This window comes from Pterocles gutturalis, unplaced genomic scaffold (assembly GCF_000699245.1).
Source record: "Pterocles gutturalis isolate BGI_N339 unplaced genomic scaffold, ASM69924v1 scaffold24393, whole genome shotgun sequence".
Lineage (NCBI taxonomy): Eukaryota > Metazoa > Chordata > Aves > Pterocliformes > Pteroclidae > Pterocles > Pterocles gutturalis.
This window is the reverse complement of record NW_010123690.1, coordinates 1,786-28,871: the sequence shown is the minus strand read 5'-3', so window position 1 is coordinate 28,871 and position 27,086 is coordinate 1,786. Positions and strand designations below refer to the sequence as shown.

Below are 27,086 nucleotides of genomic sequence, written 5' to 3'. Positions count from 1 at the left end.
TGGGTTGACAGTTGGACTTGATGATCCATGAGTTCTTTTCCAACCTTAATGAATCTATGATTCTATGAGTATTTGAATACTACCCTACAGTAGAGGACCATTACAGCTAGTAAATCAGTGTTCATTTTCTGCCATGAGTAGGGTAGCAGTCTCAGTTAATTGTGCTTGTTGATGGTACAACAATGTTTTTTGCTTTAAAAGGCCAGGGATAAAGTATAGGTACTTGTGGGCTGGCCTAACTGGTGTAATTAAGGATTTAAAAACACCCATCTGCTTATGAATAATGCTAGAGCTTTTTATGGCTGCTATAATAGCTAAAATAATAACTTGTGCCTAAGTGCTTGCTGTCCAATGCACAGTACTAATTGACAGTCCTGGACAAAGTAATTCATTATTGTATTGATTTTAACATCATTGTGTCTTGGCTATTTATTACAACCACAAGCGGTCTGTCAGATGGCTTCTAGGAAGCTGTATCTCCTTGTCCATGATCCAGAGAAGAGGAAAGACAGCAATCGGGAAGGCTTCTTCTCTGGTTACATGTCCTGGGGGACCACTGGCAATGTTCTTGTGTGACTCCTGTGGGAGCTCTTAGATAAACAGGAGATGAAGTCTACCATATTAAAATACGTAGCTTTGAGACTGTGTGAGAAAAAGAGAGAGAATTCGTCTTATCTGCTATGATCAAGGAAAATGCCTTTCTACACTCTCTCTTCCTACTGCCTGAAGTGGAATCACTGGAGTTTTTTTTCACCCACACTGGAGTGTCTGTCCTTCTCCCAGGGAATGGCAATCTCTCACCCCATCCCTGAGCCTGGAGGGATGAGATCAGGGCTTAAACGTTGGGCTCTCTCTGGGCTTTGCCACTTGCTTGTCTTTCCAAGAAATACAGGCCATGCGACTGCCACTGTGAGCACCAAAGCCTTCCCTCCGTCCCGGCAGCTCTTGGAGTGCAAGGCTGCTGATCAAAGGGAGTGGAGCAGCGCCTCGTGTCGATGGCCGTGTTTAGCAGATTGGAAGAGTAGTTTGTGAATGAGTCAGGAAGGAAACTGTCTGCTCTCTTTATTTCCTCTGAAAAAACATTCTTATACTCACAGATAAAACAATGTGTTATTTTAGTATCCGAGATGGATGAATGGATGGTGGAATCCAAGGGCCATCTTTAAATAATCACTGCACATGTTTGGTTTGGAAGCCGTGGTTGCTGGGCTATCTGAGGAGGAGAGGGACCGTGTTTGTCGACATGTCACAGCAAGCTGTCCACTTGCTCGTGGCCAAGGAACTGAAGAGGCAGCGAGTCTGCAAGGGCTGAACAGGAACAGCAAATGGCTGCCAGAGCACCCAGCAGGCAGAGGGGACTATGTCCCCAAAAACCTGGGGACACAAGCTGCTGGACAGTCTCTCTTGGACAGCTCTCCTTTCCGGGGACATCTGACTGCACAGCGTCAGCCCTGCTTGCAGAGTGGGATGCTTGCCATGAAAGCCTCGCCCTGCTTCTTCTCCTGGGGACCCTCGCACCCCCTCTCAATGGGAGCCCGCAATAGAGCTGGTTGCAGAGGTGCTGCACCATTTGAAGGGGATGTATTGACAAAGGAAGCAGCATCTTTTACAGCTCATGCTCACTGAAATCTGGATGTATAACAAGCAAATTAATACAGCAACATGCACTGTCTTAAAACTGATGCTTGGTGACTTAATGGGAACCCTGCTGATGAGAAAGGAGAACATCACATTTGTTAAGCATTCACTGAACTATTCTGACACTATGAAAAGGATGTTCCCTTTTTAAATAACTGACTGTTTTTCTGTCTATCTACCTTTCTGACTTTGTATCTCAAAAGGTTGTTCTACCATGGAGTTTAACTGGAATTCCCTCAGCTACTGAATGAGTTTCACCCTGCGTTATGTGGGTGACTGTAAGAGAAAAGATGACAGACTCCTAGACTCCTGTTAACTCAGAGAACCACCAAAGGGGATTGGAAGGAAGCCCTGAAGGTCTCTAGTTCAACCTCAGCTCAAACCAGGACCATGACCAACATCTAGTCAGTGATGGCTTTGTCTGGCCAGGTTGTGAAAACCTCCAAGGATGGAAAATCCTCAGCATCTCTGAGCACCCATCCCAGTGCTGCGCTGATGTGATCGTGGGATCACATGGATGAAGCGGGGCAGCTCACATTGGTGTTGGAATGAGGGACCCTTTGGGTGCAGCAGAGTGGTGTTGATGCCCCAGGCATTGCTTTTTCACTGGTTGACACCACACACAGAGCTGCACCTTGACATTCAAAGCTGAAATCCTAATGACAGAGCCTGTGCCAGCCCAAGGCTTGATCTCGTGCCTGGAAGGGTCAGCGCATTAGTCCAGACTCTCGTCACTGCATGCCTGCACAGTCCTGGTGGCTCTTATAGATTATGAGAGAGAGAAGCTGCTGCCAGTGGCACTTCTTCACTCACCCCCTCCTCACCCCTCTGGCAGCACTGCAGAGACACAGTATAGTGTGGGGGCCTTTCTGAGGGGCTCTGGGTCAGGAAAGGGACTGCTGCTTGCTGCAGTGAGTCAGGAGGATGGGGTAGAGCTGCACATGGCAGAAAGTCTGTGTCTAATGAGGTGGCAGGTGGGTGAAGTTCTGTGAAGGATGTACAGGGGAGCCGGAAATCTTGGGCTACTGGGCAGAGAGAGGGATTTGATCCTGCTTACAGCCTCTCCAAACTCTGCTAATCCTAAGCTTTCTTCTGAGTGTTCCAGCCTGTTCTGCCTCAAATCAAACCTCTTCCTACCCAGCCAAGAGGCACCCAGCCAGCTCTGGCTGGAAGGCTTTGAGCAAGACAAGGCATCCGATGTCTGATAACCCAGCCCAATGCCAGCCTGGATAAATGCCTTCTGGTTGCCTAAATTCACTCGGACATTTCAAGGACAGCACCTTCATGTCTCTTCACTAACTCCTGGGCAGCATGAGGTAGCAGGTACGGACTTGCTGCCTGCCACCCCAGGACTGGCTGTACTGTGCCTTATGGCACATATGGCCCTGCCATATGGAGCAGCGTCAACAAGTGAACTTTCAGCCCCTCCAGGTTTTGCTGAGTAAATGTCAGAAAATATTACTCACCATTTGCACGGGTGCTGCTTAGAAGCAAGAGAAGAGTATCCATACATAAGAGGAAAGCCTGATGCCACAGGATAGGCAAGCTGTATTATTTATGCCATCACTATGTCCCATATCTAAATCAATCCTTCAAAAAAATATTTGTAAAAAATTAACACTCTTGGTATTTTTGAGAAGCAGGTACTTTATATGTACATTTGTAGTTTTAGTCATATTTTTCTTCAATGAGCTTTATTCTCAAAGCTCCAGAATGCACACGCTGGAGGAATCTTAGATATAGGGCACAAATGCAAATCTGATTATCACCTTTAGAGAGGGAAGATATTATGGTAGTTAAGCCACAGCTACAGGAAGCAATCCAACCTCTGAACAAAGCTCTGTAGCCTTGTCTAAAACCAGGCAGCAGATCCCTCTGGATTACCCGGTAAGCCCACCAGTGAGACATCAGTCATCCCTTTTTCATGTGTCAAGAGTAACACCGAGCTGCCCAGGGTCTGAAAGTGCTGCAAGAGCAGTTGGCAAACCCACTGTGAAAACATGTTCAGAATTATTCCTCCTTGTCCTCTCGTTTTCTCTCTCTGGAGGGTGTATCAGAATAAGAGGCAGAGCATGAGGAGTTTTTTTGCAATCGCTACCAATCAGATGGAAAACATATTGTGGGAAGTGTGGTGTTTTGACACGATCACAGAATTTGCAAAACAGACTGCTCTGAAACCATTTTATGAGTCCCTAAGTAGCAGTCTGAAGTGAATTTTATTTTGGCTTTTTTAAAAGATCTGTCAGTGGGCTCTAATACTCTCCAGATTTCTAATGTTTGTGTCTTCTTGCTGCTCCATTTTCATTTGTTGTTTTTGGTTTTTTCCTTTCTGTGCTGAATTTGTTCCCTGGTTTGGAGAGCTCTCACAGCTCCCTGCCAGCTGGGTTCTACAAGGTGCTGCTGGGGACAGAGAGGGACCCGTGTCCCCTTGCGGAGCCTGGCCCTGAGCTGCTGGTCTGACCATCAGGAGACCCAAGGGCACAGACCCTGCCAGGGGACCAGCAGGTTGGAAGGAGCGCTGGGTCCTGCACCTCAGGTTTCTGGCCACAGTGCTTGGTGGGGATTAGGATCAAGATCCCTGAGCTATGCTTTGCACAAGCTGAGCTCACAGGTGCCAGACCAGGTCCATCCGGGCCATACGATGGAGACCTCATGGACTGCTGCCAGCTGCACCACGAGCCTCCAAGGGAGCCCCCAGCTCCTCCCGAGAGAGGTTTTTAGTGAGAGCTGGTGGTTTCCAGCATGTCTGGGATGAAAGTGCAGGTGGCAGGGCTCAGCCATCAGCACGGAAGAGCTCACTGAGCTGGGGCAGAGCAGTGTCCAAAGAATGTCCTGGACAGCAAAACCCAAGCAGCAGCACTGCAGCATGCCCTGGGGTCACACCTGGATTCACCAGTGTCTACACCAGCACCAGCACAAGCCCTCCCTGGAGCTTCTCCTGCATGTCGCCTCGATGCAGCCCTGTCCTCTCCCAAGGCTGCTGGGGACCGAGAATTTCTGAGACCTCTGCTCCTCTCTCAGATGTGGGCTTGGCCAGATGGGTTTCACTGTTGTAGTGGGGGTGGAGGGGTGAAACTGCATGAGCCGACCCACACGCATTCTCACACAGAGAAAATTTGGCTTAAAATATCCTGCAGCTGAATTTCCATCTCAAAATGAAATTATTACCTGACTGGCCACCCTCAACCTGATTTACTTCACCTCCTGGACTCCAAAGAAAAGCTGACTTTTTAGTGAAAATCTTACAGATGGATCAAATGCCGTTTGGTATGTTCAATACAACAGCTTTGCTGGGGACAATGTTTTTTTTCCAGGGTCTGTGAGCCAGTCCAAACAGAGATTAATACCCCATTGAAAAGAAGCTGGTCCTTCCTGGTATTTTATTTTAATGGCAAATAAAAATAAAGTGCCCTTGCTTTGCAGGTCATATTCTAAAATGTTGGCTGCTTGATTTTCCCAGGGACATCAGAGAGGTCAAACCTGGAGCTGATAACCCTGACCTGTACCTGCGTGGCTGCGACACTCTTTTGGCTCCTGTTGACCCTCTTCATTCGCAAGCTGAAGAGGGTAAGAACAGATGGGGAACTCCTGGTGGTATCTGCCTCTCCTTACCAGCCCTTGCCTCATGTTAGAAAATCCTTCCCAGGCCACTGGGATTGCTGAGTCTACCAAAAAAAATATCTGATTCATTTACTGCTTCGCCTTTGTTCCTTGTGCAATCACCAGGCTGCTGATGGGTGCCCAGGGAACTGTGACTCACACGGCCAAGTATGAGTGAGCTCAGAAGCAAAGCCTGAGTGGGGGCAAGGCTCTGAGACTCACAAGCATTTGGATGTCTGACTTCCATGAAAGGCATCCCCATTCCCTTAAAAGCTGTGAGTTTGGCATCTTAATGTCTTTGAACATCTGAGTGAGTGGGAATGACAGATCTTCCCAGAGCACGCTGGGGTCTGGTTTGCACAAAGTGTCTGGTATAATTACATCGCTTGCAAAGTGATATTTTACTGAAGTAGTTTTGGTGGTGTAGCCTCTAGAGCAGATGACCATGCATCAGCATGATAATGTTAACTGCCCCTGGGGCTGACCCTCCTTCTTGTTCAAGGCTGACCGTGATGGCTTAAAGCCCCATTTTGTTGACAGCGTGTTGTGTGCAGGTTAAATCACAGCAGCTCTCATAAGCAGAAAACACAGTTCTTCGGTACTGCAGAAAGATCTCCAAGCAACTTGCAGGAGAAGGTGGATTTGAGACAAGGCAGGTATTGGGCCGATGGGGTGCACTGTAGGATGTGAGATGAGTAGTGGCTACACATCCCCCTCTCCCCCACATCCCCACCACAGCAGCGCGGAGCCCTGGCTGCCCTCCCTTACCCAGTGGAGAGGTACTGCAGGTACCACTGTGCCGTGCCACGGGGACCAGCTCACAGCCACCACGGCTGAGCATGTTCCAGCTGGCTGAGCCCTGTGATGATTGCTAAAGGTTGGCTGCAGCCCACCAGACTATTTTATCTCATCTTGCATTAAGGCCTGCCTGTATCTTAGGTTTTACACCGAGAACTTCTATTGAGCAATGGGAATGCAGGAGCAGATCTCCAAACCAGGGCAGTACAGCAGCAGTCACTCTTCCTGCCTTCCTACTGCCACAAACATTCATAAGAAGAAATGCATGGAAGCTTTTGGAGAGAGAATAGTTGAGGTCAGCTGAAGCTGTGGAGAATCTTTGTAGCTATAGAGAAATTACAAAGCAGGTGGGACCAGTTCTGATTGCACACCAGTAATGATGAAGCAGTTCTTAACATGACCACAGACCCTTGGAAAAACATAAGTTTTAAATGTAGCAAAGGGCTGCAGATTTTGTTTTATTTGCTAAGATACCAAAATTTGACATTTGCTTGTTCGATTGTTAAACAATAATAAAAATAACCATCATTGCTGTGGAACAAGGGACTTTAACTAGATGACATGTGGAGGCTTCTTTCCAGATGAGCCTTTCCAGCTAGTCCGAGATAGAAATCTTGAGTCCGAGATAGAATCATTAAGGTTGGAAAAGACCTCAAGGATCATCAAGTCCAACCCACACCACCTAACTCACTAAACCATGTCCCTAAGCACCACATCTACATGTTTCTTGAACACCTCCAGGGATGGTGATTCCACCACTTCCCTGGGCAGCCTGTTCCAATGCCTGATCACTCTTTCAGTGAAGAAATTTTTCCTAATATCTAGCCTAAACCTCCCCTGGTGCAACTTGAGGCCATTTCCTCTTGTCCTATCACTTGTTACTTTAGAGAAGAGGCCAGCACCCACCTCACTACAACCTCTTTTCAGGTAGTTGTAGAGAGTGATAAGATCTCCTCTCAGCCTCCTCTTCTCTAGACTAAACAACCCCAGCTCCCTCAGCCGCTCCTCATAAGACCTGTGCTCCAGACCCTTGGTCTATGTTTATGGTCTTCTCTGGGTTTCTATTACAAACCCTTACTCTCTAGGATTTATGTAATTATTATATTTATGGAATTAGCTCTAAATTAAATTTTGTAAATTTTGTACAAATTACCTTGCCACAACAGAAAAAAAAATACTTTTATGCTCTCTGAGGGTGTTCTCTTAAAGCCTGTCGGTTACATGTAAAGGGACAAATTATATACTTAACAATTCTTCATAGTTCAAAATGTTTCAAATCTCTAATTGTGATAAAGATTTTATATTCAGTGCATCTGAATAAAGAAATGGAGGAAACTCTCTGCACCTTCCCACTCCCCTACTGCTCTTCCTGGGATGGGTCCACTTAAAAGCTCTTCTAAAGTGATTGGTAAGAGCAGTCTGGTACACAAGCCTCTATCAAGAAATGTTGTTTTTGGAGCACCATACATGTTTCTGTTTCTATCCATATCCCTCTTATCCATGTCCTGTCCAGGGTCAGTGGATGGTTTGGAGCCAGGCTTTATGCCACCTGACTTTTCCCCAAGCATCAGTGTAATCCTTCTTGGGACTAACCTTCTGCGTACTTGGGATCATGAAAGGCAACTGAAACAGGAGCTGTTAGCTACTGTCATTTTAGTCTATTTTTGTAACCAAAGCATATACAACCGGTAGTATCCTTCTCATACCAATGCCTGGAAATGCAAGTATTTGGGACATATTAGGCTGTAGATGAGAAAAGTTGAAAGTCACAGGGGACAGTTAAAGCAACAGCAAAAGACCACGTAGATGTATCTGTGTGTTTGTGTATATGCCTGTGTGCTGTTTCCATGAGTTTAGGAAAAGTACCATGAAGGGGCTCAGTTCAACAGATTTTCCATAAATTTCAAGTAATAGCTGGGAAATTAGAGCAAACACTAGACCTTTTCTATAGAAATATAAGTACTCCTGTGTCAAGAAAAGTCCAATAGATTAGAGTAGCAATCTAGGTACTCTTTGAAGGAAAATATGTTTCAAATGGATGGACTGCAGAAAACTTTGAGATTAGGTTCATCTTTCCTTACGCTTCTCATGTGAAGTGTATTATCACTTCTCATGATAATCCATTTGCTCAGCAGAAACTAAACTTCTGGCAAATCCATTTGAAATTACATGTTTGAGTCGGGGTGTTTATGAATTCCTACAAACTCATATAATTTCAGTAAACTTGTCAGAAATAATACCAAAGAAATAAAAAATTCTGAAAATTTGTAAACAGTTTCTGCAATGTTTAATGTCTAATCTCCTGACAACTAGTCTTGCACAACTTCTAACCACATATGACCTATCTTTGCTGGGTATATGGAAAAAATAAACACTGGCAGTTGAAGTCCATCTGTTGCATATGGCCACTTCTTGTTTCGCACAATCATGAAGGAAAGTTATTTTTATCAACAATGTTTAGTCATTTGTCGAAAATATTTCTCTGGACTGTGCAGAGGTCCTGTATCATAACAGGATTTCATTGAAGAAACCAATATATCACATAAGAGGAAAGCTAGAGGACATAGTTTCTTTTACATGAAAATTCTTGCAATATTTTAAAAAGTCAAAGGGAACTTAACCAAGCCATCTATTGGACTGTGAAACAAGCAACCCTGTGGACAGAAACGACTTGAAACCCTTGATCCAAACAGGAAGGTGCTGACAGATATCCTTATTGTCTTTTACATTTTGCCATATTCTTTGTTTTCTAGCCTTATTCCTCTGAAATGAAGACCAATCATTACCTGTCGATCATAATGGATCCTGATGAAGTCCCCTTAGATGAGCAATGTGAACGTCTGCCTTATGATGCCAGCAAGTGGGAGATTGCAAGAGAAAGGCTTAAACTAGGTAATATTGGCATACTTCACGTTGGATTTGCCATGATCAAATGAGATGTACTTGTACAGGTGAAGAGGAGCTGGGTGTGTTTTAGACATGCAGGACAACATACTGCCAGGTTTAGTGTGAGCTAAAAGTCTCAGAAAGTGGAAATTGTGTTTTACTTTTACCCTAGAGATTTTTTCATGATATCATAACTTTGCTGCAACAGGCTTGTCGGGATGAGTCTTGCTCCCAGGCCGCGTCAAATCCATAAGAAAGGACCCTATAGTCTAACTGGGGGTGTCATGTCCTTAATGACAAGGTTAAGAAAATGATGATTTTCTAACCAACTCTTACAGGTAGGAACACCAAAATACAAACTATAACGCTGCACTCTTTTTTTTTTTTGCAGACTGATTTACTCAAAACAGAACATAAAAACAGGGCAACCAAAGGCTTCCCAGTCAGACCACTGACTTGGATGCTTCCCTCTTTAGACTCAGGAGCCTGACCTTTGGCATTTACTGTCATTTTTTTTCCCTTGTAACCTGGTTATGTGCTCATCTGGCAAAAAACCTATGCAGAAATAGGTCCTTACACTACACCCTGTGCCCCTCCCTGTTTATCCCTTTCCTCTTCTCTCCAGCACACTCTCCTTGTTTTCCTTCTGTGTTGCAGATTTATAAACATTCTTGTCGGTGCACCATAAAGCGCAAGAATGTGACACGAGTCCACACGTAAATAAATAAATAAATAGATAGATACGGAAACTTTGAACCTGCAGGTAGCTCACCAATACATGCTCCAGTGAAAGGCATGGGCTTGGGAGTGTTCCTTACTTAGCCAAGCGTGGGGCAGACAAGGAGGGCAGGAAGGTAGGGAACAGATTTTGAAGTTGAGGAATCCCTCCAGAAACCACACAGATTTTAGCAAGAGGGTCAACATTAAAATATCAGTGACAAGCTCAGACTATTTTTCTTTCAGGCATGCATTAGATTTGTCCTACAGCAAGGACTAGAAAATCCTTGCTTTTTTAGCTAGGAGCTGTAGCAGAATTCTTCTGTCCTCTGGGGATGAGGGACAGAGGGTGATTAAAACATGCGTACAATTAGGATCACACTTAATTTGCTTGCTAGAAGTCACAAGGTGAACAGATGTGGATAAGCACAGCTGAAGCACATTGCTAGCGATCTATAATTGTCATACACAATTCTGGGAATGCTGAAACATAACCTTGTGCTGGAGTGTCTTCAATCTTCAAATAGTGTTCTTGCAATGATGGACCAAGAGCTTGATGTGCAGATAATGTGATAGCTGGATTATGCAATGCTTTACTTGTGTGTAAAGCAGAAATGGAATGTAAACACCAAGGAAAAATCCACGTTTTGCAAGGTTGGTGTTTGGAGTCTGGAGGTAAGGAATGATGACCAGAGAATGAGTTAAAAGTAGAAGAACTGATGTAAACAAATAAAGAATGCTGACAATGAATGAGAACCAGATTCAGAGAAGCTGGGTATGTGCAGTATGCTAGATTAGCTCAGTGCAAGTCCCGCTTACATGGCAGTTGGCTCAGTCTTTGAGTAACCTTGGCAGTCTCTGAGGATTACTGTCTCACAAACACAAATTGTGCTTCTATGGTTTTTTACAAATATTTTTACTTTGAAATGCAACCCTTTCCAGCATCAGATATGTCTGTTTTTCTCTTTCCACCTATTTATCCTCCAGGATACATATTTATTGTAACTTTTGCAAATAAGTCTTTCCTTTCAGTCCACATCTCCTTTGCTATGTGCATGCATACAGCCTACGGCTGTGATGTAGTGCTTATATAACAGGACTCCCCCTTCATCTGTAAGAGCTACAGATGTTACAGGAAATTTTATATGGGCACCACTGAAGTCAGGATAATTAACATTCAGAATTGATTAGTCTGGTTAAGAGCCAAATGTCATCTTTTCATTAGGCAGAAAAATGCTATAAATCACTGTCAGTGTGGTCAGTGATAACGTTGCAGTCCGGCATAAGCGTTAGCTGAGTTATTGTGCATTGCTCACCTTACTCTTGGGCTTGACCTTCCAAATCTGTGAGAGGTCACACACTGCTGACGCTGTGGTGCAGGACCCCGAGGGAGTGTTGCCACATGGCTCCAGTGCAATGTCAAAACACGGCAGCGGTAGACAGCGTCCTGAGCCCCGCTCCCTCCTGTGCACTGCAAGCCCACAGCGCCCAGCAGAGCGCTTTCCCTTCTCCTTCACATGCAGAGCTGTGGTACGTAACATAATGGAAAATATGAAGCCGCATGTGGGGAAACTCCAGATGACTCAAACTGAGGCAAAGGACCTGAGAACCGAACACACCTTTGAGCCTTTGCCTTCCCACAGACAGGGGAGCTGTGTCTGCAAGGGGTTTTTGCTGATGCCCCAGTCCAGCAACTGACATGCTTGAAGGACCCTGATAAAGGGTGACTGAAATAGAAAACTCCTGATCCAAAACTCCTTGACTGAGGGGTATGCTCACTTTAATGGGTTCTGAATTTCCCCAGGAAACCAAAGTCAAGTGCAGAAAATCTAAGTATAGCATTTTGCTTCTTTGGTCTGGATGTAATTGCTGCAACATTTCATACCTGATGACTACCCCACACATGGCCAGTGCTGCTGCTTGAGGGCTGTGACAAGTTGACTGCTCAGATGGTTGGACAACTTAATATTCCTCTGTTTAATTGCTCCCTTTAATAATTTTGTAATGACTTTGTGTGTCAACATAAGGGGCTTTGGCAAGAGCAATCTGTTACAGTCATAGACACAATCTACACACCAAACTGTGGAGTTCAATCTACGCTCTAAAAAATCAAAGCAGCCCTGTTCTGTGCTAATATTTAGCATGGTACAAACAATAGTGGAGCAACAAAGACTAATACGTGAAGTGTTATTACAGTTTTCCATTAAATCACAATCGTTGTTTAGAGAAGGAAGTGTTGTTTCCAGTGCTCATTCTCCTTTATGAAAGGTTAGCAGCTTTGTGTGGCTTTATGAGCTAACTGGTATGTTTTCCAAATGGTGACTAAGTAGGTTATCTCGATGTGGGAAGTGAGTTAACAGTGATGGAAACAGATTAAAGTTATGGATTAAACAAAGGTACGATGGGTTTTATAGGACCTCAAAATGAAACTTCATCTTGTAGAAACCATGAGCAGTCAATACATTAAGGACTAAGAACATCTATTCAGCAAGAGAACTGAGACCTTAATCTTAATGTTGCTTTCCCTTATACATCTGCTGAATGAAGATGCTATCTATATGCAGTAACTGAAAAATATTACTTTCACAAACCAAGGCTCAGTCTGTTGATGCTTTTCAGACTGTCTTGACCACCTCAAGGTGCTTCTCCTAGGGTCTTCTCAGTAGCAGCATGATGATGATATAGCACAAATGTCTGCCCTTGGACATCTGGAAGCATCATACTTACCATGAGCAAGCCCATCATTTATCACTCCAAGTCCTCTCTTGCCGAATCACCACAGACCCTCATTTTGCAAATGTAAAGGTCTCATTTGCACAGATTTGCAGCTTCTCAGCACTCCATGATCTCTAAGCTATAAGGGCTTGCTAGGGAAGAGCATCAGGGGGTTGTGCGTATGCTCCAGGTGTTGCTACACAGAGTTGCTGCCACCTCCTTGGAATGAAGACAATTGTAAAGCACCTTGTTTGAGAAGGAAGGATTTCATTTGTAAAAATTGCCACAGTCTATGGGAAGCTGCATCTCATTGTGTGGGAGTTTAGGCAGAGGCCCTGTGTTATTGAGGACATAACTACCAGTGTCACAGGCTGCTGCATGCTGCAGTGTGCTCAGGGAAAAGAGGAGCAAATTGGTCTCTGGCAGAGCTAGACTGAAAAAAATGGGTCAGAAGCCAGTGCACCTCCAGTGAATGGCTGCATTCATTTAGGATCCTTTTCAATCATATCACTTATTCCCTCCAGTGACTCTCTCTTCTGGATTGTCTGCTTATTCTTAAAAAAAACAACCTAAACAAACAAAACAAAAACCCTAAAACATCTATATGTTCAAAATATACATGTGGGACTCATTGTAAAGCACATTTTTCAATTCATTATCTATGAAGTCGCTTGCTGACAAGATTTCTTTTTTACCGGAATGTATCTCTCCAATTTATTTTCTTTACAGGAAAGTCTCTTGGACATGGAGCTTTCGGAAAAGTGGTACAAGCATCTGCTTTTGGAATTAAGAAATCACCAACGTGCAGAATAGTTGCTGTGAAAATGCTGAAAGGTATCTTGCTGCAGAGCTGGGCTGGAAAAAATGATGCCTGATATAGGATCCCACTTTTAATATGATTCTGTTGAAAGCAAGAATGTGTGATGTTATCCCCGATCAAAAACTCTCTGAAGCCACCAAAATGTGGACCCCAAGTTTCAGGTCCACCACAAGTGAAATGACAGAACAATGAAATAAAAATTACATTCACAATAAAAAGGGTGATAAATTGTCACATGATATAGGAGAATGTTTCAGATGCAGTGAGAATCTGATTGTCTAATATTTTAAAAAATCTGATTCCACTACTTCAAATTCCAGAAAGAATGAAGGAGTCACTTTTGTAGGATTAGAAGGGGCAACTAGATTTCCTGCATACCCTACGTTGTATGTATGTATGTATACCCTATAGTGCACACCATAAATAAAATTTAGCTGAAACATGAGACATCCACGTTGATGTGAAGACACTTGGATGGAAGCTTTCATATTTTCCTTGGTCATTAGTTCTGATGATTAATCATCTCATTGTTAAAAACAGGTGCCTTACATCTAATTTGCATCTGTCTGAATTTCACTTCTCATTCTAACCTACTCCATTAGATTATACAATGATTTTTCTTCATGAAGGCCCTCTTATTAAGCTAAACAGATTGAGCAGTTTAAATCTTGGAGCTGTTGTGCAGGTGTGTCCTCTCTGAACCGTCTGCAGCCTCATCACATGGTGCTTAGTGCTGACGCCCAGGTTCTGTAATGGATTTGCCAGCGCTCTTCATACACCAGCGCTCTTCCCAAAGTAAAATCATCTCCCAGCTATTGACTGCCACTTTTCTCACTGGAGCAGGAAGGGCAAAGACCCTAATTAATTTGAAGAGGGCACTTAGGAAGTTAGCAGGCAGGATGATAGTAGTAGCCTGCAGCAGCTGTGGCTGAATTCCCTAACCCAGAGACTTGGTGGCATCCCTTCCTATGTATTTAGCTTTCCCTTGTTTATGTGTCTAAGGATCATATCAGGGTTTGTTTAGGGGTTTTGGGGGTTTTTTTGTGTTTGATTGTTTGTTTGTTTGTTTGTTTGTTTTGCATTGCCCTGGGAGCTTACGCTGCATTGCTTATCTGTCTTAATCCTTGAATCCTTTTTGGTGTCATTCTCTGCCAGGATACATCCCCTGTTCTGCCATTAAGGCTCGGATCCCTAACGTTCTCAGTTGGCTCTCTTCAGGCATAGTTTGAATACATCCCTCTTGCCCAGTGACTCCTAACTTCACAGCTGCTTACTTGCTTATCAGTTATCAAGTGCTCTGTACATGCAACTTCCAGCTTTGAAGAGGCACATAGAATAGTCTCAGACCTACAGGCTCTACCTGCAACACTCAACCTGAAATAGCATCATTAGGAGACTACTGCTGGCAATGACCTGGCAGCTGTACTCCATGTAGGGTATGCCCTCTTGATATCGTCCTCAACCGACATGCTCTGCAATATAATTGCAAATGCTTTAGCAGGCGGTGGTACATGCTACTCTGATATCCAGGATGATCCCCAAGGAGGTAATTTGCAGCTGAGGGGGTTGCAAACCTTTCTCCTCTCCCTTGTTGCAGAAGCACAGAAATACCCTGTTGGCCAATGCCAAGTGAACAACTACCCTGCAGCAAGCATGACTGGTAAATGGGAGGAAACTAAAGCTTTGGTCCTTGTCCAGACCTTCTGCAGCTGGGCAGCTGGGCCAGTAGCCATCTGTGTCACTGTTTTCAGTGGATGGCCTGTCAGTTGGGTCACTGCCTGACCCCTGGTTGACTGAGTTGTTTTGCCAACATACAGACGTATGTGCTGGCAGAGTGGCCTGCCAGATTCAATGTTTCTTTACGTACATCATCAGGCTTCTTGTGCCAGCCAGCACCATCAAAGCAGCACAGGTTGCTCCTGGAATAAGTGGGAGCAGACAGCAGCTGCAAGAAGTCTTCATGGTGGGATTTGTGTGTGCATGTGCAGGGTAGCTGCTTGCATCTGAGTTAGTCACTCAAATTCCCTTTACTGTCAGTGATGAGAAACAACAGTTCATCCCACCCAAAGACAGATCCCTGCATATAGTGAGCTGAGCACTTGTTTAGTTCTGCTGACTAGGAAGAGAGCCGGTGGTGACTAGATCCTCTGTAGGCAACTTCACTGTGGGCATCTAAAGTTAAGGGAGATCTGCCCCATTCCTTGTGTCCTCACTAGATTATCCATGAACTTTGCAGTCATTAATGGGCTTTGTTTCCACAGAACTCCCATGAGGTGGAAGGAAAGTGTCACCACCTATACAGATAAATAGTGGGTCACCATGTAGAGAATATCAGTTTCCATTCAGATGTTGAAAACAAGCCCTTTAAGACCTAGCTCTAGGTTCTTTCCACTATTCTCACTCTTAGTGTCGCTAAACTGAAAAAATCCTTTTAGGTCTACACAAAGCAATATGTTTTCAATTGTTTTCTTACCAAAACAAAATTCTGTAAAAAAATTGTCTCGGAGAGAATTAAAGGTTTCACCCCACACTAAACAGATTCTTCTGGGCTTAGTTGTGGGATTTGTTATATTATTACTGTTATTATTAATATTGATCATAACCAATAAGGGTGAGATGCAGTCACCTAACTTTAACAATTTAAAGTTTACTTTCCTGGTCTATCTTAATACTCCAGGCTTCCTCTATAATGAACAGAACCAAACAATCATCATCATAAAGGTGGTTCATCTCTTCCCTACCCAGATGGCTAAAGCTGATGGCTGCACTAGCCTCTGGAAATGCTTTGCTCCTGCCACTGACTCCTTGAGAGGTTGATCAGTTCAGGCTAGTACATAACCCTTAGACGTCCGAAGTCAGGTCAGCTGAAATCTACTCTAGATAGAGTTAATCATAGTCTTGAAATGCCTTTTATTTGTTCTTTCATTTTTTGTCTGAAACAACAAAACCATTCATGTGAAAAAAATTTCTTCCAGTTCTAAATATAACAGTCTACTGGGAGGAAGTTGAGTGCTTAACTCTTTTTATGGGTTTTATTGCGTGTAAGAGAATGCTGAGCAGGGAGGAATAGAAAAAGAACATTAACACATGAAGTACATCCAGTAATGGAGGTTATTTCAATAGAAAGTGACAAGAAGTGATAAAGCTCAGCAGGACCATTTTTCTGCCGTTTCACATTGATTTTATTTTGTGTTTACAGAAGGGGCCACAGCAAGCGAGTACAAAGCACTGATGACTGAGCTGAAAATCCTGATCCACATTGGTCATCATCTCAATATTGTGAATTTGCTGGGAGCTTGCACAAAAAATGGAGGTAAAAAAAATCTGCACTGCACTGAAAATGGGTTTGTATCACCTCCCAGTAACAGCCAGTTGGCCATGTTGGTTTTTTGCCCAGAGGTCAAGCTATTAACTTGAAATATGGGAGCTCATCCTGTGGTTGGTGAAAAAAAGGAGGAGGAGAAAAAGAGATTTTTAGTTATTTAATCAAGTTATTAAACATTTTCTCTACTTTTAGTACTTACATGAGAAGTGTGAATTTACAACCGTGACACTTGTTGTCCTTTATCTCACTCACTTCACTGCTCAAGCTCAAGTCAAACATGATCTGGAAAGGCTAGGAACAAGAGATACCAGCTGTTATCCCTGAACAATGAATCACAAGGCAACTGTTGCAAAATCCTTCATGATATTCCACTAAGTAAATCAAAGGGCCAGTATAAGTGATCATTTCTTTTAGATATTTCACCTGTTTCAGTTCAACAAATGTGTGTGGGCTGTGGGACTCCAGTGTGAATGCAGACTGCCTAAAGAGGAAATGGAAGGACCCTCATAACCCAGGTTCCTGACCCAGCTATCAAAAATTTGGCCCTTCCCTAATTTCCAGAAACAGTGTTCTTTTGCTAACATGTCCAGTGTCCTTCAATCAGCCTTCTGCTTCATTAAGATGTATTGTTAGTTATTCTGGACTCAAGTTATATATACAGGCATGAAAGACTATTCTTCTCAGAACTGACGCTGCCTTGTATTGCTTTATGCTGCTCAAAATGCACTTCCCTTCTGTCCAGGGCCTCTGATGGTGATTGTTGAATACTGCAAGTATGGGAATTTATCAAACTACCTGAAGAGCAAGAGGAATTTTTTCTGCCCCAACAAGGTGAGGATGCAGATGCCTCTGGTAGGGTTCATCTTACCTAGTGTAAGTGTCGGTAATGTAAATGTCAGCATCTGAGCTAGTCTGCTTAGACTCTCTTCTACCAAAGGAGAGAAATGGCTTTTGGGTGCAGTTCATCTGACCTGTTTTAATGTTTGGTGTGGGATGAGTTGTGCCATGAAAGTGTTCATTTCTCCTCCCTAACTGTGCAAGCAGACTGCTGTGACTAATTGAGATGGAGCCGTCTACAGCAAGGAGAAGTGAAGTCTATCCAAAGTATCCCCATATGATCTTGGCCTGCTGCTGATGAACCCATTGCTGCTGAGCTTGGGGTCACTTCAGAAGCTGGTGTCAGCGAAGCCAAAGGAAGTGGTTTTGCCCGCTGATTTCAGTACTCCTGGGAACACAACCGAGATAATGCCATTTAATGCTCATGTTCCAAGACACCCTAATGTCCAGAGATTTGCAAGTAATCTTCTTATTGTGTGAGGAGAAGAGCTATCAAGAGGAAAAGAGATTAGAGTCTTGTCCTCACATCCCACAGCCCTCTGAATCAAATCCATGGCATGTTTCTTATTACAAACCTGAACCCAAATGTGCCAGCTATATCCCTGTTTGTGCACTTTCAGCAAAATCTCCCAAAGGATTAAGGGCTCTGAAAGTGGATTTAGGAGCCCGGACCCAGAACGGCAGTCCTCAAATCCCCCTGTCAGCTTTGCCAAAAGCTCAGCAGCATCTCAGGGTTTTTTTGGAAGGGCTCTGTGGGAGATCATGCTTGGCAGGACCTCCCCCTCCAAAGGGCTTTGTCTGGGTCTCTGTTCCCAAGACTGTCCTTGCTGGACTCCACATGAAACACAGCAGCTGCCTCCTCCAATGTGCAGTTGTTGGCGTAGGTTGCTCAGTGGGGACCATGGCTGTGCAGGGTCCATCCTGGGGGGGAGCCACCCACATCTTCCCTGTGGTGAGGAGCCTGCCTGGACTCAGTGCTCTGGCACCCGTGGGAAGGGCACCTGGGCAGGAGGAAGGGAGGGAGGGAGCCCAGCTCCACACCAACGTGCTCAGAGGAGAGACATGGTTGCAGGACAAGAGGAAAAAGGAGAGGGGGCAAGAGCATGGCCAGGCAGCTAGGCTACTCTCCAGGTAGCAGTGGGAAAGCATTTTCCCAGCAGCGTTGCATACGTTCCATTAAACTGGTATTGGCTTTAACATGAGAACATTGGGTAAAGGTGTTGGGATAGACCAGTAGTCGCTTCCAACAGCAGCTGTGTTTCAAACACAAAGTGCCCTTGCTCCTCGTTGGAAGGGCTTCCAGCCCCACACCAAGCACTGTGCAGGGACACAGACGCAGGTGCCTTAAGCAGCCTGGGATGAAAATCTGACCCTTTATTTTGAGAGGGCTGGGACCCCTGTACTGTGGGCACATCCTTCTCAAGTCATCCCAGCAGGCTCCTTCTCTGGCTGCTGTGAGAAATAGGACCTTTCAGAGGTCTTATTTCAGGCTGAGATGAGCCACAGCCCAGTGGACATGTCCATCCATGGACCCCTACCTCATCGGCAGTAGCCCACCACCCGGGGTGCCCCAGAATTGTGTGCTGGTGCTCTGAAGCCACCAAGTTTCTTCCCTCTGGGGATGGCAACCTTGGCAGAGCACAGCCCTGCCACCAGCCCCTGGCTGCCACGGTGGCACTGGACACCTGTGCTGGTGGGATACGTGACCACACACGCCACGGACCAGCATTTTCTCCTAGCAGAAAGGCGACAGTAGTCTGGCTTGGTTCCTCTCCCACCCCCTCCATCGCTCTCATGTAGCACCTCTTCTGTTCTGTTTGTTTGAAGGACTCCTCTCTGCAAGCAGAGCCAATGAAAGAGAAAAAGGATATTGAGCTGGTGGAAGGCAAAAAACAAAGGCTGGCCAGTGTCACCAGCAGTGAGAGCTTCGCAAGCTCTGGGTTCCAGGAAGATAAAAGTCTGAGTGATGTGGAGGAGGATGAGGAGGGTAGGTATTAATTTTTTTTTTCAGTGATATTTTTACAACATACTGTGCATCCCTGAAATTTTTTTCCTCATTTATCACCCTAATAAACATCCGTGGGAGACGCTCACAGGGTCATGTCCAGAGGGTAGAAGATTTAAAAAAAGATTATTTCCAGAGTTACTAAATCTGACAGGAAAATGTGTGATTGTTTCTTCTGACCATTATCTTTGGGGAAAACACAGCAGTGTCCAAAGCACGGGGTATAAAGCAAGCACTATTTTTGTTTCCAGTGACAGTGGGTTGACCTTCTAATACTACTCTATCAAGACTGAATTTATGGGAGTAATAGGGTCAGTAAAAGAGGGGGAAGATAACTGCCTTATGAGCGATCTTTGTTACAAACTGTGTTTTCCACCTTTGCAGATGGTGATGAGCTCTACAAGTTGCCCCTCACTATGGAGGACCTGATCTCTTACAGCTTTCAGGTGGCCAGAGGCATGGAGTTCCTCTCCTCCAGAAAGGTAAGTTTTGCACTGGGGATTTTTCCCTGCAGAAGGATGCTATTCAGAGGTGAAATCATGTCTACTTTTCAGTGACACCTTCCTTGGGAAAGCTCCCAAAGGAAGAGCTGTTTTCCTCTTGGTGTTATAAATATAAAAGTGTGTTTATCCAAGTCACCATAGTCCATAAACACAGGATCATGGCTGAAGGCAGTGGGTCAAGCTCATTCATTCAGGGAAGATCTTTTGGGTGTGGTGGGTTTTTTTTCTTCATTTCAACATGTATTAGGTAGAGAGCTCCAAATGAATGAGCACTTTCCCTGCAAATGTCAAGGGGCTTAAAAATTTACCACTTTCTGGTCTTGGGAAGTTTGGTGGGGTTTTTTTAAGAATTGACACTGTTTACAGTAACTTTGTGTAAACTATAGTCAACTTCACTAAAAAAAATACTAATCTCTCAAATAATAATAATTTTAAAAAGGATATGGGAGACAGTCAGGAAATTTGTGGGCAGGATTAAGGAAATGCAGTTTGGTTGTGAAACTGTTTTATTATAGTGCATTCATCGTGACCTGGCAGCCAGAAACATCCTTTTATCTGAGAACAATGTCGTGAAGATCTGTGATTTTGGCCTTGCAAGAGATATTTATAAGAATCCTGATTATGTGAGAAAAGGAGATGTAAGTCAAGATGCTGTTTATTTACCCAAATGTTTATAACATATCATTTCAAACTGTCTACCAAAATGTCCTGTAGTCATTCACATTTCCTGAACTTGAAAGAGCTTAAAAGCAATCATGGCTTTTATGTGAAGATGAGCTACCCAGATGCATTGTAGATCTGGAAAGCACTTCTATCCTCAGGCATGAGGCTTGGACATGCTAGCTGTTTCACAGCTCTGCCCTGTTAATACCTTAGGTACTTTTTAGACCTTTGTTTCTTGTCTGGCTCTGCAGCATAACCCCCCTAACTCAGTGAACTTCCTTCAAGGAAACCAGCCCCTCCAAAACAAGGTGCAAGTCCCCCAGGGCACACACACCAGAGCCAAGCGCTGCTCTAGCAGCCAAGCCAGACTCACTGCCTCCAACACCTACTCTTTTTATTTTGCTTGTCCTGTAAACAGCAGGCAGCAAGCCCCCTGGCAGACCTGCCATTAGTGCTGGGTCAGCAAACTGCCTGCGCCCACTGATGCCATGGGAATTCCGTGTGGGCTTTGGGGTCATGCAGAGAGTCTCCTTCTGGAGGCCTGGCCCACCTGCCAGCTATTTCCTCATCCATAAATAGCTTTGAGGACTTGCAGCACTACATATGAGCTGTGAAGTGTTACTCCGCCAAATTTGGGTACTGCTCAGGAGACGCTAACAGGCTGCACTGAGGGGGCGTCAAGGGTTGCTTGAAATTCCTGAAATTCCGGCTCTTAAAATTTCCCTGAGAACATCTCTGACACCATCACAGAATGATTCACACTTGCACGTAGGATTTTCTCCCTGTCTGTAGGATGCTGGCAAAAGACCTCTGTTTTGGCCTATTCCCACATCTCCATAAAGAAAAGGCTTGGTCGCTGTGGTCACAGGTTTCCAGTCTCTGGCGTTCTGTGCCACACATATTTTAAAAACAGCCTTTTACTCTGACAATTTGTTAAGAAAGTGTTTGAATGAGTGTGGGTTTATCTTGACTGCCTGTAAGGAAATCCCACAAGTCCCTGCTTGAATGGTAATTATTTACATAACAATATATAGTAGATTTATCTATGATTAAATTTTTTTAGGCTTTGAAAATAATAGTCAGGTTTGTCCCTTTTACTCCAGGCTCGACTTCCTCTCAAGTGGATGGCTCCAGAATCCATATTTGATAAAATCTACAATACAAAAAGCGACGTGTGGTCCTATGGGGTCTTGCTGTGGGAGATATTTTCTTTGGGTAGGTTAACTCTGCACCCCAGGAGCTGGGCTGGGTGGCGGGGACTTCAGCCTGGGGAAAAACATCCATTACCTTCAATGAGCTTTTGCCAGGTCTTTAATAAGGAGAGACCTAAATCAGGAAGAGGTGGGGGTGGAGTAGAGGACAGAACTGTGTGTATCATGCCCCTGTGAACTGGAAATTTTGATGCTCGTAAGGGCACTGAGAGCTGACTTGCCAGGCTGAGAGCCTTAACGGATAGCACAGCTATCTGAGAACTTTACCACCTATTTCTGCAGCGGGCAAAACCTCAGCTTCCCTTTTTTCCCCAGTAGAAACCCACAGTAGAGATGCAGGGCAGCACGGCTGGAGCAGTCGTGGCACTTTGTCTGATTGATGGCGCAAACCATGAAAATCAGGCAAAATTTAAGTGTTTTTATTAAATGTGGAACCCTGTGGGATAACATGGAGCCATGGGCCTGGGTCAGCAGCTGCCAGGGATGGAGGCATCGCCTCCTGTGCCACAGGTAGCATTCAAGACACTGAGTGCCACGGGCTGAGTGCTCCCTCAAAAGCTTCTTGTTTCTCTTGTGAAAGCAAGGTAGCTGAGCACACACAGAGGTTTTTGCATGCCTCAGACTGGGTGACCCCAATTTGCAGCCTGAGACCAGGCAGTCGCCCCAGCCCGGGAGGGACCCAGCACCCCTAGGGTGCTGGACGTGGCGGGAGACCAAGCATCCACACAGATGCCACAGGATGAACTAGAGAATGCAATCTGAATTTAAAACCCAGCAAAGTTTTTTTCCTTCCCCTTTCTTTCACGTGGAAAAGGCAGGATACAAGATGTACACTGAGCGGGAACAACAATGACCGTCAGAATAGAAGAATCTTAATTGGGTTCAACATAGAGGCTGACAAAAGAGGCAAACAGCAGAGGAAACAATACTATACAATTCTCAGGACAATCAATCATTTATTAGTTTAAAAACGTGTTGTTGGTCAGCCTGACAACTCTTGTGATTTTATGGTCAGCCTCATAATACCTGCTATTTTTTTCTTAAAGCCCCAGCTCCTTGAACCTGGAGACTGTCTCACTCTCAGATTTGTCTTTTTTTTTTTTTCCCCTCTTTCTTTTTCCCTTTTCCTGATGTATTTTTGTCTACAGAAAAAAGACCAATAGCATGATCAGGCTGGATCTTAAAAACACAGAAACTAGAAAAATAATACAAATGTACTGTGGTCTGATTTAAAACTATTATTTTATTACTTTGAAGATGCTTTTGAGCATTTAGAGTTTGTTAATACTCTGCTTACTAGAATTTGGGATGGTCCAAACTGATAGAGAGATCAGACTTGGCTTTTCCTGAGGGACTATTTTAAAGTCAAATTCATGTGTATTTTCTGCATTCAGGCCAGGTAAGCACCACCAATGGTGCTGGGTTTGATCCTGTCCCCCTCCAATGAGCGGGGCTGGGAGCACTGTCAGGAGCAGCTCCCTGCCTGTGGCAGCTGGCAAGAGCCAGACCCTGCAGGGGGGGATGCCCCTGGGCTTCCAGCTCTGCAAGCAGATGCTGCACACCCCGAGTGTTTGAGGGGGATGTGTAGGGCCAAGACTAGGTCACAGGCACCCAACTCGAGGCATGTATCACCCTGTTCTCCCCATGTTGCCTCCAGGTGCCTCTCCTTACCCTGGAGTCCAAATAGACGAGGATTTCTGCAGCAGACTAAAGGAAGGCACAAGAATGCGAGCTCCGGAGCAAGCGACCGAGGAGATGTAAGATGCCTTTCTCTCCTTGCCTTGTGTACCGCTGCCTTCCTGGGCTGCCCTGTAGATGGTGTATGAGCCTCCTACTAGAAGTACCCCCCGCCAACATAAGGGAAACCAACCCGATGCTGCCTTGTATCTTCTTGATGTCATCAGCATCTTCTCGCATCCCCCATCCTCCTTGGTCCCCTGACCCCCCTGTGGGGTCGGAGAGGGTGAAGAGGGACACAGAGGGGCTGGGGTCCGAGGGGAGCTGAGTGAACAGCCCAGAGGAGGAAGGTCATTTGTTCCTCTCCAGGTTTAATATTTACAGACATGCATACAGATAAGTGCTGGAGGAATGTGACATTATTAACGTCATCGTGACTTAGGAAGCGACAGCGGAGGCTTCCTTGCAAACACTCGGGTGGGGAGGATCCACCCTTCCCGGAGACAGTGTCTGATGGCAGAGGAGGGTGACAGGGACCCGCAGCCTCCCAGCCCATGTCACCCGTGGGGCTTGTCTGAGCCCTTCCATGGCAACATCAGCTGCTGCTCCTTGGCCCCTGCCTTCAGATGCACCCTCCAGCTGCTGCTGCATGGCCAGCACCTTTTTGGAGACCTGGCGGGGGGTCCAAGTGAGACCCTGAGTTTGCAGCCCCTCTGCCGTGGGAGCGGGACGCAGCGCCCCGCCCATGGAGGCACCTGCAGCATGCTGAACACGCACGCCCCAGCACAAATCATTCAGGAGCATGAACGTATCAGGGTATTTTACCTCGGGAGGCAAAATCAAGTGTGTGTAGGTTTCTTCAGTGCCTTTTTGAGGGCTACGTCATGACTCTAAATAGCAACACTTACCAAAAAATAGTTCTGGAAGAAGAAAAAGGATGCGAGCCAGCCATGCCTATCTGGGAGCATTACCCATTGGCTAATTTTATTATCCTAGTGACAGCAGATAAGGGCTTTTTTTTTCCTTCTTCCACATATTTTATTGCAGGAAGGAAAGCTTAACTTGACCAATACAAGGAAGTGACACATTCATATAAGTCATCTTAGGATGCCTTAACTTAAACATTGTGAGTTAATAGATGTTTAATACAAAGGTCTAATGTTTAATTAGGAATAAAAAAAAGAAAGTATGAGTAGTTGGCTAAATTGTTGCTTTGATGTGGTCTGTCTCGTGTTTTGCGGGAAGAAGGTTTTTTTTCTTTTTTTTTGTGAGTAAGCACTCTTTTAGTAAGAGGCCTCAGTGGTGTTGGAGAGCATCTTTGTAAAATCAGGAGGGCTCAGCAGTTAACTCTATTGGTGACAAGCTTCAGGGACTGCACTGCCTCGGCTCCAACTGAGCTGTAACTCCACCATGTGCTCATTCTGCTTTTGTCCTCACAGCTACCAAATCATGCTGGACTGCTGGCGAAGCAATCCTAATGACAGACCAAGGTTCTCCGAGCTGGTGAAAAAGCTGGGCGACCTGCTGCAATTTTTACAAATGTCATGATCGTGTGCTGCGACTGAGGTAGGGGCAACCAGTCACACAGTCCCAGGAATGACACTTTGATTTCTTGTGTGTGTTTAGGAAGGCAAAGACTACATACCCCTCAATACTATATTTACAACAGAAAGTGGGTTTCCCCTTGCATCTGATCCTTTGTGCAATGAAAATTTTTCTGTTACGAGCTCAAGTTGTGGAAGCACTGAAAACATCAGGTGAGATATGTGAGATCAAGACTGTGTGTTTGTTGGGAACTGCAGCTTGCTGCATAGCCTGGTTTGGCCCTGGATGGGAGCACACCCAGAGACACCCCACATGGCCAGGGTGTCCCACCAGCCACCAAGCCACCACCGCCGGGATCCCGTTGGGCAGGGATGGCTCCTTGGGGTGTCCCTGCTCAGAGGCACCATCAGGTCACCAGGCTTGGGCGCTGTGAAAGGGGCAGCTGCATGTGCCCCAGGTGAGGGTTTGGGTGGGGTCTGGGAGAAACATTTGTGTAAACTATCTCTGACTGTTAGGCAACTGCTTAAAGCAACTGAGAAATACCCAGTGCTTTCTGCTTATGCACTTCACACTCTCACCACAAACTGTCCTGCTTTTCTTGTTGAGCAGATACATAAATACTTTCCAAATAAAACCATCCCAGCGCATAAAGACATTTGAAGAGCTTCCCATCAAGGAAACACTTGTATTTAATGTAAGTGACTCTTGGACCAAATGGTATGCCATTTATTTCTTTTTATTTGTGTGACAGATTTATACAGAGAGAATCAAGAAAGGGTTTTACTGCTTTGTCAGTTCTACAGATGAGGTGCAAAACTAGCTGTGGGTGCAGCATGGTGTTATCCCACTGTCCTACAAAATTGGGGACAGCAGATCCTTGCTGACCATGCCATGGGCTGCAAACACTCCTTCCCTGTTAGGAACTGGCTGGTGCCAGAGGCCCATCTGAGTCCCACTGGTGAAAGAAAACCACCAAAAGTCACTTGGATTTGTGTTTTCATCTGAACAGTAGTGCACAAATGAGAATTACGGGTCACGTTTCCATCAGAGGTTCCGGTATGACCAAGTCCTGTTATCAGGCAGACAAGCTGGGGACATGTCTGTTGGTATAACAGGGCACACGTGATGTCCTGGAGGGGTGGGCATGGGTGAGAGGCTGGGGAAGGTTTTACTGACCCAGTTGTATGCATGAAGCAGTGGGAGGGAGGAAGGCACGATGGTCCTCACAGGGTTGAACTAGTGGCATGTAGATGCCTTTCTTTTAACACCCTGTATCTGCATTAACAGCGTGTTTCCTGCACCCCAAAGCAAGGACAGTTTGGAAAGGCACCATTAAATACCTGAGCACAGTGGCACATCCAGCAGCACGGAGCATCTGTCTCCTAGAGCTCTCTGAGTATAAATGACCAAACTGATGCTGAAAATCAGACAGAAGTGTAATTGACCCCATTGTAAAAGTAACTTTCTACAGGTTAACACCTAACAGGGTTGTGTCTTTTTTCTTCAAGGATTATCAAACAGACAGTGGGATGGTGCTGGCTCCAGAAGAACTGAAACGCTTCACATGGACAGGCAGCAAGCAGAAACGGACACTCTTTGGGTCTGTATTTTACATTCCCTTCTTCTTCACGTTTTAGAGTGCAAAGGAGGATTCAAGGTCCTTGTGCTAAATCAAGCCTAACAAAAGCAGCTGAGGTGTCCCCAGCCCCTGCAAATACTCTTGCTGAGGCGTGTCCTGCTCGGTCAGCAATCAGCTCCCACACCTAAACCTCCATACACCTTTGAAGAAACATAAACCTCAACTCCTTTGATGCATGTAGCCAATATGATTTATTAGCACTCTATCAATCAACCTAATTGTCACTTTAATGCCAGGCTGGAGAGGTGAGTGCCAGAGGGCACTGAGCCAAGGCAGAGGTAGGTAATTGTAGGTAACTGTAGAAAATGAGCCCTTGTCAGGGGAAAGGAGAAACGTGTGGCTGTGAAGGATTTGCAGTTGTTTCTTTAAGTCCCCAAGGGCACCTCAGCTGGGACGAGGCTCCCCGTGCTTGTTTTTGCCCTTCTTTTCCATGACTCAGCTAAGCATGGCCCATTTAACACCCACGGGCTCAGGATGCTAAAGTGGCAACTTTACAATAGATGGATG

The 27,086-nt window shown here is 45.1% G+C and overlaps 1 protein-coding gene across 1 annotated transcript; it reads left to right on the top strand.

Annotated features, from left to right (window-relative positions):
- Window positions 1-5,098: 5,098 nt before the first annotated feature.
- Window positions 5,099-26,577, top strand: LOC104459609 (vascular endothelial growth factor receptor 1-like). The gene is given in 14 exon segments (XM_010078006.1): window positions 5,099-5,205; window positions 8,790-8,928; window positions 13,084-13,188; window positions 16,374-16,487; window positions 17,242-17,330; window positions 19,164-19,323; window positions 19,726-19,823; window positions 20,360-20,482; window positions 21,611-21,722; window positions 23,376-23,475; window positions 24,835-24,961; window positions 25,022-25,152; window positions 25,550-25,634; window positions 26,449-26,577. Coding segments are annotated over 13 exon segments (1,497 nt in total). The 5' UTR covers window positions 5,099-5,205; window positions 8,790-8,804.
- The last annotated feature ends 509 nt before the right edge of the window (window positions 26,578-27,086 follow it).